This window comes from Nyctereutes procyonoides, unplaced genomic scaffold (genome assembly GCF_905146905.1).
Source record: "Nyctereutes procyonoides isolate TBG_1078 unplaced genomic scaffold, NYPRO_anot_genome, whole genome shotgun sequence".
Lineage (NCBI taxonomy): Eukaryota > Metazoa > Chordata > Mammalia > Carnivora > Canidae > Nyctereutes > Nyctereutes procyonoides.
In genome coordinates, this window is record NW_026575037.1 from 22084209 (window position 1) to 22099928 (window position 15720).

At 32.1% G+C, this 15720-nt stretch overlaps 1 protein-coding gene across 4 annotated transcripts in view; it reads right to left on the reverse strand.

Moving 5' to 3' along the window:
- DENND1B (DENN domain containing 1B) overlaps positions 1-15720 on the reverse strand; it is a 265482-nt gene that overhangs the window by 78865 nt on the left and 170897 nt on the right. For all 4 annotated transcript variants that reach the window (XM_055319215.1, XM_055319213.1, XM_055319216.1 and 1 more), the window contains 2 exons: positions 14030-14131; positions 2174-2299 (listed from right to left, as the gene is read on the reverse strand). In XM_055319215.1, the coding sequence (XP_055175190.1) occupies positions 2174-2299; positions 14030-14131 (228 nt within the window). The remainder of the gene's footprint in view (positions 1-2173; positions 2300-14029; positions 14132-15720) is intronic.

Consider the following 15720-nt stretch of genomic DNA (forward strand, 5'->3'; position numbering starts at 1 on the left):
TATATGTATATAAACAATCATGAAATTTGGAAAAGTAATACCCTGTTAGAAGAAGTGTTCATTTAAAGCCATTTAGTAATGGTTTTTTTTTCCAGTTGTACCCTAATAGCTAGAGGATACTACTGAGATATTTTATGAAAAGAGACAAAACCATGAAATAACTCGAACTTCTAAGCGTGGCTCTTTTTTTAAATATCAATCAAAGTATATTAAAGACATATGCCTATTATATAAATGTCCAAAAGAGTTAACAAAATAAAAAGTAAATGTACTTTTAATGAATTAAAATATAGAGTAATCTGTAAAGATAATGCCTAAATGACAACAAAAATATCCACAACAAAGAAACAAATCATTTTCTTTAAAAACTATTTCTTTGGAAAATAAAAAAAAATTGTTTAAATATAGTTAATATACTTTAAAAATTAAACTTTCACTCAAGATTGAGTCAAAAGAAATGTAGAAAACATATAGGATGAAAATACTGTCCCTCAACTTCCAGAAAGAACTACTAGAAAAAAGGAAAAAAACACCAAACATAAAAAGGAAAAAGGTAGATAATTTAACAAACAAATTTATAATAAGATGTGATCGATAAACAGGAAAGATATTCTCTGATGAAAATATGTATTTTCCTATAGAAATTGGAAATTTGGCTTTGAAGATTAAAAAAAGTAAACCAAAGTCATTGAAATCTTGGACCCTTAGCTCCTCAACTGATAATTTAAATCATTTAAGAAAATTTTCTCTTCAATTTGCTTTCCTCAAACCTGAAGTCCTTCACAAATTTAAAAAGGAAAACAAAAATGTAGCCTGCAAAGATTAAAAATTATTTAAATGTGGCAAAATTTAAGCTAAGTGATACTTCTAAATTTCCCTCCTGTAGTGTAAACTTGAAATCAATATGTTTTTAAAAAAAATTTGACAACTGGATGATTTTTATAATTTTATTAGTATAGATGACTGGTTTCCAGTCTTTTAAAAAAGGAAACCATCTAACTGTCAAGGATTTTAAAGACTCTCCCATGTGATTCCCTCATATGTATACTATGTGCAATATTATGATTTCTACAATGCTTTAAAAAATAGACACATATTTCAAAAAGATTAGCATGCAAATTAGACATATGTACTTCTCTAGAGACAGCAGTTGATCTGCCTATCCATTTAAGGACTCCTAGTAACTCAGTAACTCCTCAGAGATGTAAGAGTCATTGATTGGGTGGGAACTACTAATTGAGAAGTCAGTTTAGAAAGGATATAACCCATTCACTGTGTGTAGTGTTTCATAGTTTATGATAGGGTTCACACACCAATTCTGAAAAAGTAGACCTGGAAAGAGTAAGAATTCTCATTTTCCAAATGAGACGATCAAAGTCTACAAAGATAAGGAAATGGGTCAAAATTACATAGCTTAATAACAGTGGAACTCCGAGTGGATAGCAGGTCTTACTACTAGTTACTGAGTGTTTTTTATCCATTACAATTTATTCATTCAGTCATGGAAGGGCAGTGTAGCTATGTTCATTAAAATCAACTAACATATTTAACCAATAATCCAGAGAAAGAAACAAATATATTTTTATTTATACCTTTTTTGGACTATGTAAAAATTTGCCTGGCTACAATTCTACAGAATAATCATTTTTAGGGTATTAAAACAAAAAAGAAATGCCAAAATGAGTTATCATATGCTAAATAGATAAGCCCACTCAGAAAAGTGTTATGGAATAGGAAGACAATAAACTTCCAAATACTGCAAAATTTGCAAGCTCCAATATTTTTAAACTTTCATTTTGTCACTTCTAAATGCACTAATCTATAAAACGCAAATGTCTGGTTAATTTCTTCAAAATCTTAAGATCAGGTACCTTCATTAAAATGCATTAACACAATTCATTAATTAGTTAAGAGGGAGGCAACTGAGAACACCATGTAAGATGATGTGCAAAAGAATGTGGGAAACAGTAACTGAAGGTTACTAAAAGAACTAAAACTGAAAAGTCAAGGAATTGGACACAGAACATAAGGTCTTAAAGCATATTATTTTGGATTTTGAAAGACCTTTATGATACTTTTTTCATGTGTGGTATTAAAATGTTTCTTTTTTTCTGCCCCATTTCAAAGAACCATAAAAAAGCAAATTAAAATAGGGATGAAATAAAATGCTTACAGGTTTGTATCTCAGTGCATCTCTGTAGGATCCAAACAAAGCAGCCTGCGCCCTAAGAAACGCCCTAGCTACTCCATCACCCGTAGCTGTAGACTGCTTCTTCAGTTTATTTTTCAGGGCCGAGACCTGCATGACAGAGAGGAACAGTTAAATTAACACCTCAGAAATTGGTACAGCGAGGTACGAACCCAATCAGCAGGCAAACCACAGTGTCTGCAGGTCAGCCAAAAACTCATCCTCCTCCCAGATAGCTTATCTTTTTAACTGCAGAGAGCACCTGCTGGTCTGTTAATTGAAACGAAAGCAGGAGCCCATAGTAACGTGCTAATGCAAATTGGTTTATGCTCTCTTTTTTTCCCAAGGCCTCTTGACATAAATAAGCTTTAATTATTTTACAGTAAACTGCTTGTGAGCCACTTTTCTGCAGATTTTTAGCAATTACAACATGTGTCTACTTGTTTTGAGATGAAGCCGGTTGGGTATCGTTCATTTCTGCCATGTAAGGTTATTTGTTACACAGGTCCTCCAGGATCACTTACCATTTAATTTTATTTTTGGAAGCCTCATTTGCATATGTAATTTTCTAGTCATTTGTTGAACAGTTTTCACCATTATTACACAAAAAGAGGGGGGAGAAGTTAAAAGTGATTGAGAACCTATCATGAGTAGGTTATGCACATGTTATACACTGTCTCATTTAATTTTCACAGGCTTCTAAAAAAGACTTCATATTACCATTTATGAATGAAGAAACATGGGCTCAAAGATGTTAATCAGTTGGTCCTCAGTATACAGGAAATACATGGTAAGACTGAGATTTCAACCCAGTTCTGTCCAGTTTTTTCCATCACAATGTGCTGGGTTTGTGTTCAATGTCATTGCCTTATAAGCCAGTAATCAGATTAAAATGTTTTTAAATCAAAGAAAAATTTATTACCCAAGGGTTTGCATCATTTTTTCAAGCATCTAAATTTGTTAAAATTTTAATACATTTTGATCCTTCAATTTCAGGTTCTATTATCTTAGAGAATGCGTATTATTTATGAATAGCCCTTACTCAGATGAGTATTTTATAGGTTAGTCAAACTCCTGATGTATACTTTTATTTTTTTAAGGGGAAGCGATGTGATATGTTCCTATCATCTAATTCACCTGACCAATTCTTTTCACACATTATGGAAAACCACACTCCCTACACTTAAAAAATATTGGTGCTCATGTACATTCCTTATTGATGCTTTACATGGGAACATGAAGTCACATAAAAACTCTGTTTTCTTAAAAAAACAAAACCGGGGGCAGCCCGGGTGGCTCAGCGGTTTAGCACCGCCTTCAACCCAGGGCCTGATCCTGGAGTCCCGGGATCAAGTCCCACATCAGGCTCCCTGCATGGAGCCTGCTTCTCCCTCTGCCTGTGTCTCTGTCTCCACCCCCCCCCGCCCCCGCTGTGTCTCATGAATAAATAAATAAAATCTTAAAAAAAAAAAGGTGGGAGAAATTGTGGTTGGATTGTTCCCTTAACGAAGCATATCCTTACCCTTATGAAACTACCAGATAACAAAATAATGTCGTTTCTCCTTTACATATATATGCAAAGAATGGTATTTTTTAAATTTCTTTATGCAAGCAGCCCTGGCTATTCCTGTAGATGATGATTGTAATTGAAGTGTCAACCTAATTAACAACTAAACTTTGAATAATGCTAATGAGAAATGAACACAGCATCAGAGGAAAGACCAGCTCTACAGGTGATAAACCTTCACAGTAGTGACATTTTCCAGTGTAAAGTCACAGTTACTGTGATCTGATCAAAGAAAGAGACCCCCATTGGGTCCAATTATAACCACAGTTTTGAAAAAATTATTGAGTTATGATGTTCATAATCTATGCAGAAAGGCCTTTGCAGTATAGGTCTTCTCCCCATAGCTGTGATCTTTTCAATTTATATCCAAGCTCCATAGATTCAGATAAAAGTTTGGAGCCTAATTCATTTAGCCCACAAAGTGCATAAATCAGGATTCATTTAAGAGGAAGTTTTTATTATTAAAATCTAAACTCAATAAATGCACATTTTTAGGTAACCCACCTATTCAAACAATAAATATAGCTAGATGATGAAAAACCATATCTTATGACTTAATGTCTTATTTCTAAAGTTTATAATCATGTCATTTTTTAAGCTTCAAATGTCTTTAAGGAAAACCAATGGGAATGAATAACAATACGTGTATTTAAAAACTGCTCCCCCCAAAAAAGGCTTATGATGGAAGTATATCTTATGTATTATAAAAAGTAAATGGCTGGGTTATTTTCAAATTTTACTTTTAAAAATAAAAGAACTATTTTAAAATGTCATGCTTTACTTACATCTTTGCAAAAGAAAATTCCTCAAAGTGCATTCTTCTATAAAACATGAAATTGATAATTCAGTTCTCCACAAATCGAGTATTCTTAAGATAATCTTAATACATGCCCACACAGAATGGAGGTAAGTCAAACCATGCCTTAGCCTTCTTTACTCCAAATCCTTCAGTGCTGAATTCAATACCGCGTAAGCTATCTAGGATATTAATCATATTGCCACAAGCCCTACCTAACGAAACCGTAAATATGGGGCCTTCATCTCCAAAATTAGCCAGTGTAGTTTCTGAGCTCCCTCAGGAGCTGTGCAGAAAATAGGAAAGAAAAAGAAAACATTTGTTCTAGAACTGTGTTGTCCAATACAGTAGCCACTTGGAATGTGACTAGTCCAAACAGGGATTTGTTTTAAGTGTAAAATACACATTGAAATTTGAAGACCATAATAGCCCCCAAAAGGTAAAATATGTCATTAATAACTTTTGTAGTGATTTCATTACAAAAATTTTTTGAATATTTAGTTAAATAAAATATATAAAAATTAATTTCACCTATTTTTTTTTAGTTTTTAATGTGGTTACCAGAAAATTTTAAATTACATATGTGGCTCACATTTCCACTGAACTAGTACTATTCTACATGAGCATACTATCTAATTTCATATAGAGATGTGAGACTAAAACATTGCCTGGTAAGAAATATGGTCACTTTGTTTCTTTGCCTATTTCTACATTATTTCAAGCTTCACAAACTGCTGGAAGAGAGGTTTTCCTTGACCTCTTCTAGGCAGGTTTTGACTATCAGTAGGTAGATCTACAGTTGTTCCTGTTTTTCAGAGACCAAGAGAGCAGGTGAATTAAGTGGTTTCTGGATGCACAAATGAATGCTCAAAAATAGCTTGTAAAAATGAAATATAGTTTTTAAAATCAGTTTTAGACAGAAAGATATGACTCTAATATAAAGTGACTGGGTCAACCTTGCTGTTTCCCTGTCCTTTGGATCACTGGAGTAAATTATCACCAGTTGCCAATGCCCTTTGCAGTGCTAATTAGCTTTTAGCAGTTTCTATCTATAAAAACGGTGGTGTCTTTTTTATACTTTTTCAATATTTGGTCTGGGAAATAGCATTTTCTCTTTTAATTTCCAAACTTCTTAATTTAGTTAGGAAATAAATGTACATGTTCTCCCAGAATCCTAAAGTTTATAGTCATGTAATCCTGAACCCAGAAGAGCATCGGTAACTTTAGTCACATGGCTATTACCACACAATCCCATTATGTGATACCAAAAAAGTATCCGCTATTTTCTTTTTTTTTATTCTTTTTCTTTTTTTCTTCTTAAGAAAGTAAGCAAGCCTCAATCTCCAATGGCTAAGGATTACTTGAAAACTGACATCTGATTTTATTATGTCATTCTTTAGTCTGTAAATAATTTATCTTTTTAAGTCTTATTAGGTATTATATTAGACTCCCAAAAAAGTTAAACAGTGAAAAGAACTTCAGAAATAGACATAATTTCATCACTCTTATCAAATGTTTAAATTCCTTTCACACAGCGAGAATTCAGCCTTCTAAGCATCCATCCACGGGAGGAATTATAACCTGGGTTTAGCACAGTTGGAGTTCACTGCAACATGAATAATATTACCACCAATTCTCCACTTTTACCCTCTTAACACTAAAGTGACTATGAATAAAAGTAGGGAATTACATGAGTAAACATAACAAACAGGTATAAATTAAAAGAGTGCAAGGCACGTGCACACAGTGTGAGTAAGGAAGTAATTATGCCAACCGGGAGTTAGGAAGAGAAAACCTATTAAAGGAGCTAAGTTTTTCAGAGAAGTGACAGATTTTTCTCTTGACTTTTAGATGTGTCTTTTCACGAAATGTAAATTAACCCCTCTACCCAGAAATTTTAATTTTGCTTTCTGGATCACAAAATAAACATGAGAGTAAAGAACAGAAGGTAAAAATAAATGTCCAGAAATAATATTTAGATAACCTACACAACCCTAAAACACCCCTCTGATGGTTTTAAATACCTCCTTTGATGTAACTACACTGTACTGGAGAAGCCACATACATTTAGAAAAGTCGCAGCTTCAAATAATTATCTGCTTTAGAAAAAAGTTACGAAGATAAAATGTTTTATTCTCCCTTGAAACATATTATGGTCAGTACATGAATCAGATTTTAAATCCCCACATTTCTTTAATCCTTCTAATGTTCTTTTTTTTTTTTTAGAAACAAAATTAACCTTACCTTCTTAATTTACTAGCAAGCTTCTACTTGAGGATTAAAACAGTAACCATATCAAATGAAAAGCATAGGATATATTTGTGGAGGGTATCATTACATTGTCTCTTTGTATGCTTAAATTACCTATCAAAACCTAAATTATTTTTTTTAGAACTTCAATTAATACAGGGCCAGTTCTCACTATTTTCCTTTCAGAAGCCATTATGAAATTAAGACAACCAAACTGCTTTTATCCCACCTCAAGCCCAATGTCAGGCCAGTGTCTCTAATATCAATGTCACTTCCATTCATTCAGTAACTCAAAGCGGAATCTTGCAGGTCCTCCTCAACACTTCACCCTTTCTCTCATCACCCACATGCAATACATCACCAAGCACTGTAAATTAGACCTCTGATGGAGATTCAAATCTGTCCACTTCTCTCTACATACCTGCCACTACCAAGTTCGAGCAACTAGCATCTCTACCTAGACTACTGGAAATGGTCTCAATGATCTTCCTGTTTCATTGCTTATTCCCAGTCATCTTCAGGACCCAGACCCAAAGAAGAGATTTTTCAAAGTTAAAGTAGATCACACCAATCTTCTGCTAAATATCTCCAGTGAATTTCCAATAAAGTCCAAATGTCCTTAACAAGAGCTACAGATCCTTTATGATAGCACCTCTTGCATATCTCTACAACTTCATTTTGGGTTTCTTTTTAAATTTTATTTATTTATGCATGAGAGACAGAGAGAGAGAGAGAGAGAGAGAGAGAGAGAGAGAAGGAGAAGCAGGCTCCTTGCGGAGAGCCACCAGTGCAGGGCTCCATTATGCAAGGCATCAGATGCTCAACCACTGAGCCACCCAAGTGTCCCATACAAACTAATTTTGCATAACTCTTTTGTTCATCTTACTACAGCTATACAAGATTTCCTTCCATTTCTTGGATTTGCCAACCTCTTCCCCACAGTAGAACCTTTGTACATGCTATTCCTCCTCCTACTGCTACTCTGCAATGCTTACTCATACTCATCATTCAGGCCAATTCTGGAAACAGATGTTGACACGCTGAGCTCAACTGGACCACAAATGGCTGATCCGAGTTTTTCAACTGGTAAGAATGATATCAGTTTGGCTAAAATAATTTTCATTTTAGCTTACTTATTGCAGAGATGACTGCTAGTCCACCAACATCCACTCTCCCTTTCTTTGGTAAGAGAAATCCTAAGTTTTGACTGGCACTTGCTCAACCTAGTTACCTTGACCCAGCTATTTTTCAACATCCCTCCTGACACGGTGTGGCCATGTGGTTGCATTCAGATGAATGGAATGTGAGAGCAGTATATTATGTCTTCCTGTTCACTCAGCTCCTAGCATAATACAAGCAAATAGTAGGTGCTTGATAAATATTTGAATGACTGAATGAATGAATAAATATGTAAGTTAGCAACCTGTCACACTTCTACATTAATTTCTCTAGTTCACTGGATCAGAATATCTGTGATGGGGCCCAGGAACATAATTCATTTAAAAGTTCACCAAGTCATTATATTATCAGCAAGATCCGGAAACCACTATTATGACAGTGCTCATAATACCATACATACAAAAGGTCTTTTGAATGTGGGAAAGCCATGAACTTAAAGGGCTAGAAACAAATTGGAAATTATTTTTAAAGCCAAAATTAAGGTCTTTACATTAAATATGTATGTATATATGTATGTATGTGCATATGTATGTATGTACTAGCATTAAGAACAGAGAGAAGCAAGCTATTAAGATGATACAGGGGAAAAAAAGACATTCGGAGAAAGGTTAGGTAATTTAGTTGGAAATGAAAACCCATGAGAAAGCCAAGGAACTTCATGAGTACTTAAAATCACTAAGAGTAACAAACTATAAATCAACTTTAAAATGGCAAAGGTACAGAGACAAGGAGGAGGGAACTGCTAAAGTCTGGATCACTGCAGTGGGAGGGATAGATTCTCTTACTCAATTAAAAAATATAGCTTGGAAGCCCAGAATTAATTAAGGTTTTGAGTTTTGCTTTTTGTTTTCTTTTGCTTTTGTATTTAAAATGCAGCTAAAAATACACACCAAGAAAATACAAAAAATAGCAAAACCTATAGTCTACTTACAAACAACAAAAAAATCTCTTATAACCAGTCACATCTCTGAAAATATTTAAAAGAAGAGTGAGTTTCCACAAACACCCAAAGTAGTATGCAGAAGCACAGTGACTGCCATTACAACATGGTCTCCCTTTCCAGAAAGAGGAAATAAGTTACACACACGGCCGAAAAAGTATATATTAAACATGCATCCAGGTTTCTTCTTTTCATTACTGTAAGAGTCAGATGAAAAAATCCTAATAAAATGTTCTAAGAAGTGACTACACAGGGACTTTAAAAAGCAACTTCTATTACAGAGATAAAAGAAGTGCAATTATGTTTCCCTTCAACCATCATTTACTGAATGCCTACTATTTACAAAGCCCTGCACTAAGGCTTGTGGCAGGGGCTACGTGCATCTATGTGTCTGAATTCTAACAGCTGGAGATTGAGGAGAGAGCATAACTGCATTTCTCTAGGGGAAAACTGAAAGCAGTATTTGTCTCCTGAAGTCTACTCTATCGAACCAAAAAAAAAAAAAAAGTTCTCATAATTACTCTAGAACTTGGATAAAATTGGGTTACCTTCCTAACCTGACCACTCCAGAAATTTGTTGAGGAATTTATTTACTGCTAAATATAATAAGGATTAGAGCAGAGCTGTGGCAAACCTGGAACTAATATAATATTCTCTGGGGTCTTTTTTTTTTCTTTATAACACATATTATGACAATTTAACATATTAAGCCTTCATGTTAGGTTAGAGGAAATATCCAACAAACTAAACATATCTATTAACTATTCACATAGTTGCAAGAGTTAAATTTATTTACATACTTTTTTTTAAAAAAGCTGATTTTTAAAAAATTCTCTAAAATAGCCAATTATTTTCCAGATTTACTCCAAAATTAATTAACACACTTGAAAGAAGGTATCTTAAAATTTTACTTCAAGTCAGATTTGGGGCTTTTCTCTAGGTCTTTAGGCTTTTAATTTAATGATTTTTGGTGATTCAGAGCAATTTGTGTCTTTTCTTTTCATTGCAAAATAAAACCATTAACCTTTCCTTCATGTGATTCTCCAAAGGGTCACTACAAGAAACAGTATTTTAGATAGCCCCATTTTATAATAAAGTATTTTCAATTTTTTTAGTAATTAAATATGCTTTAAACTAAATGTAGCTATCCTATAACATATCAGGGTCTATAGGGAATTGTACAATAATGCTTACGTGTACTAAAAGTCCTACAAATTCTCATAATAGAAAATAAAAAATCATTTTCCAGTAGATTATATGTAAGATAAAAATAAGTTCTTAAAACAGTGTTAACAATCCTAATTTAAATCAAATACAACATAATGATATTTCTTCACCAAGATTAGAATAGAGAGTAAGCTTTTATATAAAAGTCCAAAACAATTACCCATTACATTGTATATCATGTTTATAGGAGAGGTACCATGGTCTAGTATTTGGGGCATAAGTATGAGAGGATCAAGCTATATAAACTAAAGCTTTAGAAATATCATCAAAAGTATACTTTCTATGTCTTCATCTTACCTAAAATAGGGATAAGTATGGCCTGAGAGAATAATATTTTTTACAATCTAATGAGTTAAAATTATTTAAAGACAGTTAAGCAATATAGGCCAAATTCATTTTCCTGGTAATGGATATTTTAATGCATGTAACTTTTTCAGATGTCAATTTTAACTTGCTTTCATCTATAAGAATTAGTTTATAATTGTTTTAACTTAATTTTCTCATGAAGAGATTTCCTAAATCCCATTATAATTCTAATTAGCTTAATTTTCTAACAAGAGAGTTTCCCTGTTTATTTTTGAAATAGTTAACAATTCTCCAAATTACTTTAAAAATATTAATGATAAAAACTAAAATGAGCAGTAATACCTTAGAAACAGTACATTTTAAATTATTATGTAATTGAAACTAAATTTGTGTATATATTTGGAAAAGAGGAGGTCTCAGTAGTACATTTTCTTAGACTAAAATGAACTCACTTGAAATTTCAAATGGATTTAATTCAACTGTTTCAATTCCCCACATTTAAAAACATACCACAGTAACACTGATAAATTCAACTGATGTTGTTACATAGCCCTAAAATTTATTTTTTAATTCAAAACACTCAACCTACATGTTTGAAGGTATCCATATTTGACATAGCCACTAAAAAATAAAATCACAATGCATTTAGACAGAAAACTACAAAAGTATATTTTAATGGATCTACTGCTTTTAACAGATATTCCATGTAATAATCAGTATCGTTAAAATCACTCTCAATAACATTTGTTTTTTTCTTTTAATGATCTAAATCTATAGTGAAATGATGAAATCGAAAAACAAGTGTTCTTGTCAGAAGACAGGAAGAGAGTTTTTTCCCTTCCCTTAAGGAAAACAAAGGATTCCTGAAAGCTTTGCCCTGATTTATTTTTCCAATTTTAAATACCTTAAGAGTAGCGGAACTGCTACTGGCATGGTAGTATTTCTAACAGTCAATAAATCTAAAATATTATGTGTGAATATTGGAATGAAGCCATTAAGAAGATTACAGCATGCAACACAGCAGAGGGTCCACAGGAAAAAAGAACTAGTAATTCAGGACAACTGTGACCACTGACCTTTGAACAGCCAAGACCACTGGTCAAGCTGACACAATAATAGAGTGCACATGCATAGAAAGTCATCTAGCCTCTAAGTATAATTTAAATGCTTTGGTGAATGATTTTAAAAGGCCCCCTTCTAAATATCAGTTAATTTATTAAATAATCAAACAATACCAGTAGTAATATTTTTCAGGATTCAAGTGATTTTGTTAATTCAAATCATAAAAAAATTCAGTAAGATCATTTGTAATTTTAACACATCTCATTTAAAACATTTATAATTAGAGAAAGTATGATGTGATACTTTATCATATCTCCTACAGAACTATAAGAGATAGCTCTTGGAAAACTGATGAAAAAGCTAAATTTATTAGAGAGGGGTTAAGCAATCACCTAAAATATTTTTAGAAAATGACCATAACTTTAAAACTACTCATATACTTTCAGCAAATGGTTCTAGTTCCACTCCACGGCTGTATCCACTTATTCATTTTTCAAATTTGTCTGTAAGTCTGCGCTCTTTAATTTCAAGCATGCACATAGTTGTGTCTATAGAACCTTGCAGTGTGCCTTTTTTATGATTTTTATGATTTTATGATATTTCGGTTATAAACAGTTAACTGTTCCTTATAAATAAATAACAAGATGGTCCCTCCTGTCATTTTACATATTTAGGCTCTTGTATTTTATGAGTACTATTTAACTTCCTTTTATTTTAAAATAAATGTCTTAATATCGAACTAATTCTACTGGGAAAGTAGTACTTCTGAATTAAAAAAGAATCACCCATAAAAAATTACTATTAAGGATTGTTTTTCTCAAGGAAATAAAATCAGCCATCATTAAAATTGACCATAAAAATTTTAATGACACAAAAAAGCTGATTTATTTCTCTTTTTTCATTTTCTTTCTTTCTCTCTCTCTTTTTTTTAAATAAACAATCCTTTCTCCTTAGGGCATTAACAGTAGGAAATGCATTGTACATAAAGACAGTATTGTAGTTGGGACTTTATTTCATAATTATTTTCCTATCCAATGAAGAATTCTTTGATGAATTTCTAAGTTAATAAATCTAATCATTTCTAGCAGCTTCTGCAAAATTTTTATAATGAGGCAATCTACTTGTAATGAGCTAAAAGATAATATAATTCTTTACTGGTCTGGGTTTGGATTTGTCCATACATAGCATAAATTTACTACAGTAAGATAAAGTAGTTCAATTTAATTTGCTTCAAGGTCAGCAAGTATTTTAGTTTATTTATGGGCATAGATAATCTGATTTTAACTTTAAAATCACATTTTTCCCATCACTAGCTATAAAAACAATCAAAGTCAGTATCACTGTATTTTTTGTTCGAAATTTTTAAATTCACTTTTTCAAACTCCCTGATAATGATTTCAAAGTACTTGCATAATGCAGAAAAATATATGACGAAGGATTTTTATTTTCAAATTTGACTCTCCCTAAAAAAACTGGAGTTTTTTAGGAGAGTTATTTTTAACTTAGAACTATGTCATTAAGATATTTCTTAATAGCCATTAATATACATAAACAGTGGAAGTCTGCATTTTTGCACTGTTCTAAGGAATACGAAGGCCCCAAAAATGCAGTTTTGGCGACTATCTAACATGAAATACAGAATATATCCTATTATAAGCTGCAGACACACACATGCACACACACACACAAACCCTCTGCAAGATCAAAGACCAGAAGAGAACTGGCACTTAATTTATCAGCCTTTACAGACAAAAGACAGTTTTCGTCATTTCAAAAGGATCAGATGTCTTTTATGACAAACTGGGTTTGCAGTTTAATTTACAAATAGAATTCTAAGTAAGCAGTCTTTGCTCTGCCAAAGCAAATGACAAACAGTGTAGGTTTTCATTCTTGCGGCCCTCAGCAGGATAGAAAAGATTAAAATAAAACTGAAATAATTTAGAGAAAACAAATAAATGTTTCAGAAAGTTGAGGGAGATCAAAGCCAGAATTTTCTGACCCCAACTGTACAAGCATTTCTTATTATATTGACCAGTGCCATCAGATCATTAATTAAAAGGAAAAGCACTGGCAGGTGGCAGGGAAGCAAAAGCCGGTAATTGGCCCCCTTCTTCTCCTTGCCTTCAAAAACTCTCTCATTCTTTTGCAAGACATGCCACTAGGCAGACAGAAATGCCTACTTTGTAATATAATGATTAAGATGAGATGAAGAGACTTAGGTTTAAAGAAACTCTGCCTAATGAATGCATCTAGCTTTTTAATTATGATCCTACTTTTACAATAGGAATAGGATGTTCCATTCAACATCTCCTCAACTGCCAAAAGGTAGAAAATATTAAATATAGAATCTACACAGATTCCTCTCACACCCATGCACATACTCATCCCTTTTATTTCAGACAGAAAATTGGGAAAAATAAGTCTTGGTAATACAAGGGTCCAGGAGAAAACATATATATTGATATATATATACAGAGAGAGAGATGTTCACCACAAAATAACCTTCAGACTTACCACATCACTCGGTAGGTTGTTCAAGTCATTAAAAGGTGATTCTAAAGTGTTTGTGTCAACATTTAACATAACCACATCCTCCAAAGATTTATTTTTCACTCTCTGTTTAAAAAACACAATTATAAATAAACATCTTAGTATATTTTCCTTCCAAAACTACGATGAGCTTAGAAATGTAGAGAAAATTATTTTAATGATAATTAGCCTTGGGAAAAGAAAAAAGGAAAATCCTATGCTATAAGAACATATAAACCACTTTGCCTCATGAAAGTTTGTCTACAACCGTTCAAGAAGATTGGGTAAAATATCCTTAAAATAAAATGTTTGCTCATCTAAATACATTGACTTAGTTTGGAGATACTGAATATAATTACCAAAGATATATTACAACAAAACCTCACAAAATAGGCACAGCTATACTAAACCACAAAAATTTAAACCTTTATCAACTGAATTTCAATCCTATTATACAGGAACTTGTGGCTTGTTCTATACCTATTTTTAACATGAATCATATTGTAGAAATAACATAAGCCAATAATTAAGACTACTGTAGTGAACTAAGTTTTAAATTAATAAATATTTTCTCTGTATTTCCATATCAATTCAGTGTAAGCTGATGATAAGGACTGTAAGTTGAATAAGAAAAATGACAGAACAGTAATAAGGAATTGTTGGAATATTTATCACATGAATTTAAAATAAAAGATAAAATTGAATAGCCTATTAGATTAATTGACTTGTCTTTTTTGTTTGACGACTTAGTCAAATGGTCAAATTTTCTCAATATGTGGACTAATGATAGTAAATTAGAATTTCATCAAATTTTTCATTCTTAAAAGAAGAAATTTTGGTTTCTTTTTCCTATTTAAACTAATATTTATACTTAAGCAGATCATCTAATTCCATTTGCCTTATTTAAATGATACCAAATAGTATTACTCTTTGATGCAAATAAAGTGCTCATTAATGAAATATATCAATTCAGAATTCCTTAATTGTATAGGTCAGCTAGCAATAAGTCAATTAATTTCAATGTAGTATCTTTTCAGTATAGTATTTTTAAAAATGACATTCTAGAATAATGGCCATTTTTTGAGAATTATTAAATATCTTAAATTTTAAATTGGCCAAACCAAATTTTTTAAGTTGCTCAAGATTGTAGTTTCCCTGATCCATTTAGAACTTCAAATATCTGAAAATTAGGTAGAATGTTAAATTTGCTAGGGAAATGATGGTCTAGAGTAGGGGATTTGTATGTGTTAAGAAAGCCAATAATGTCTATGTAGAATATGAATTATCAAGGAACACATGATTTTAAAAATCCATCTTGTTAAAGACATTGTAATTATTCTAAAATAAGAGTCAGAGGATGGCTGTTTCTTAGAAATTAACAGAGAATCACCTACAATTGTAACACTATTGACAAAACATTTATAAATAAATTCCCTTTCCTTTCCATATGTGTGTGTGTATATATATATACACACATATGTAAAAAAGGCTTACATATATAAATATGTAGTTATCTATAAATTACATACAGCATAACAACAAAAAATAACCTATTTTATAAGCAAAAGTATATTTATAGCAGTGGCATTTGAGTGGGGAAGTTGTGTCATAATTTTGATTTCTACTTTCAATTCTAAGTTGTCCCTTAACAGAAACTATAAAGATAATCCAGAAAC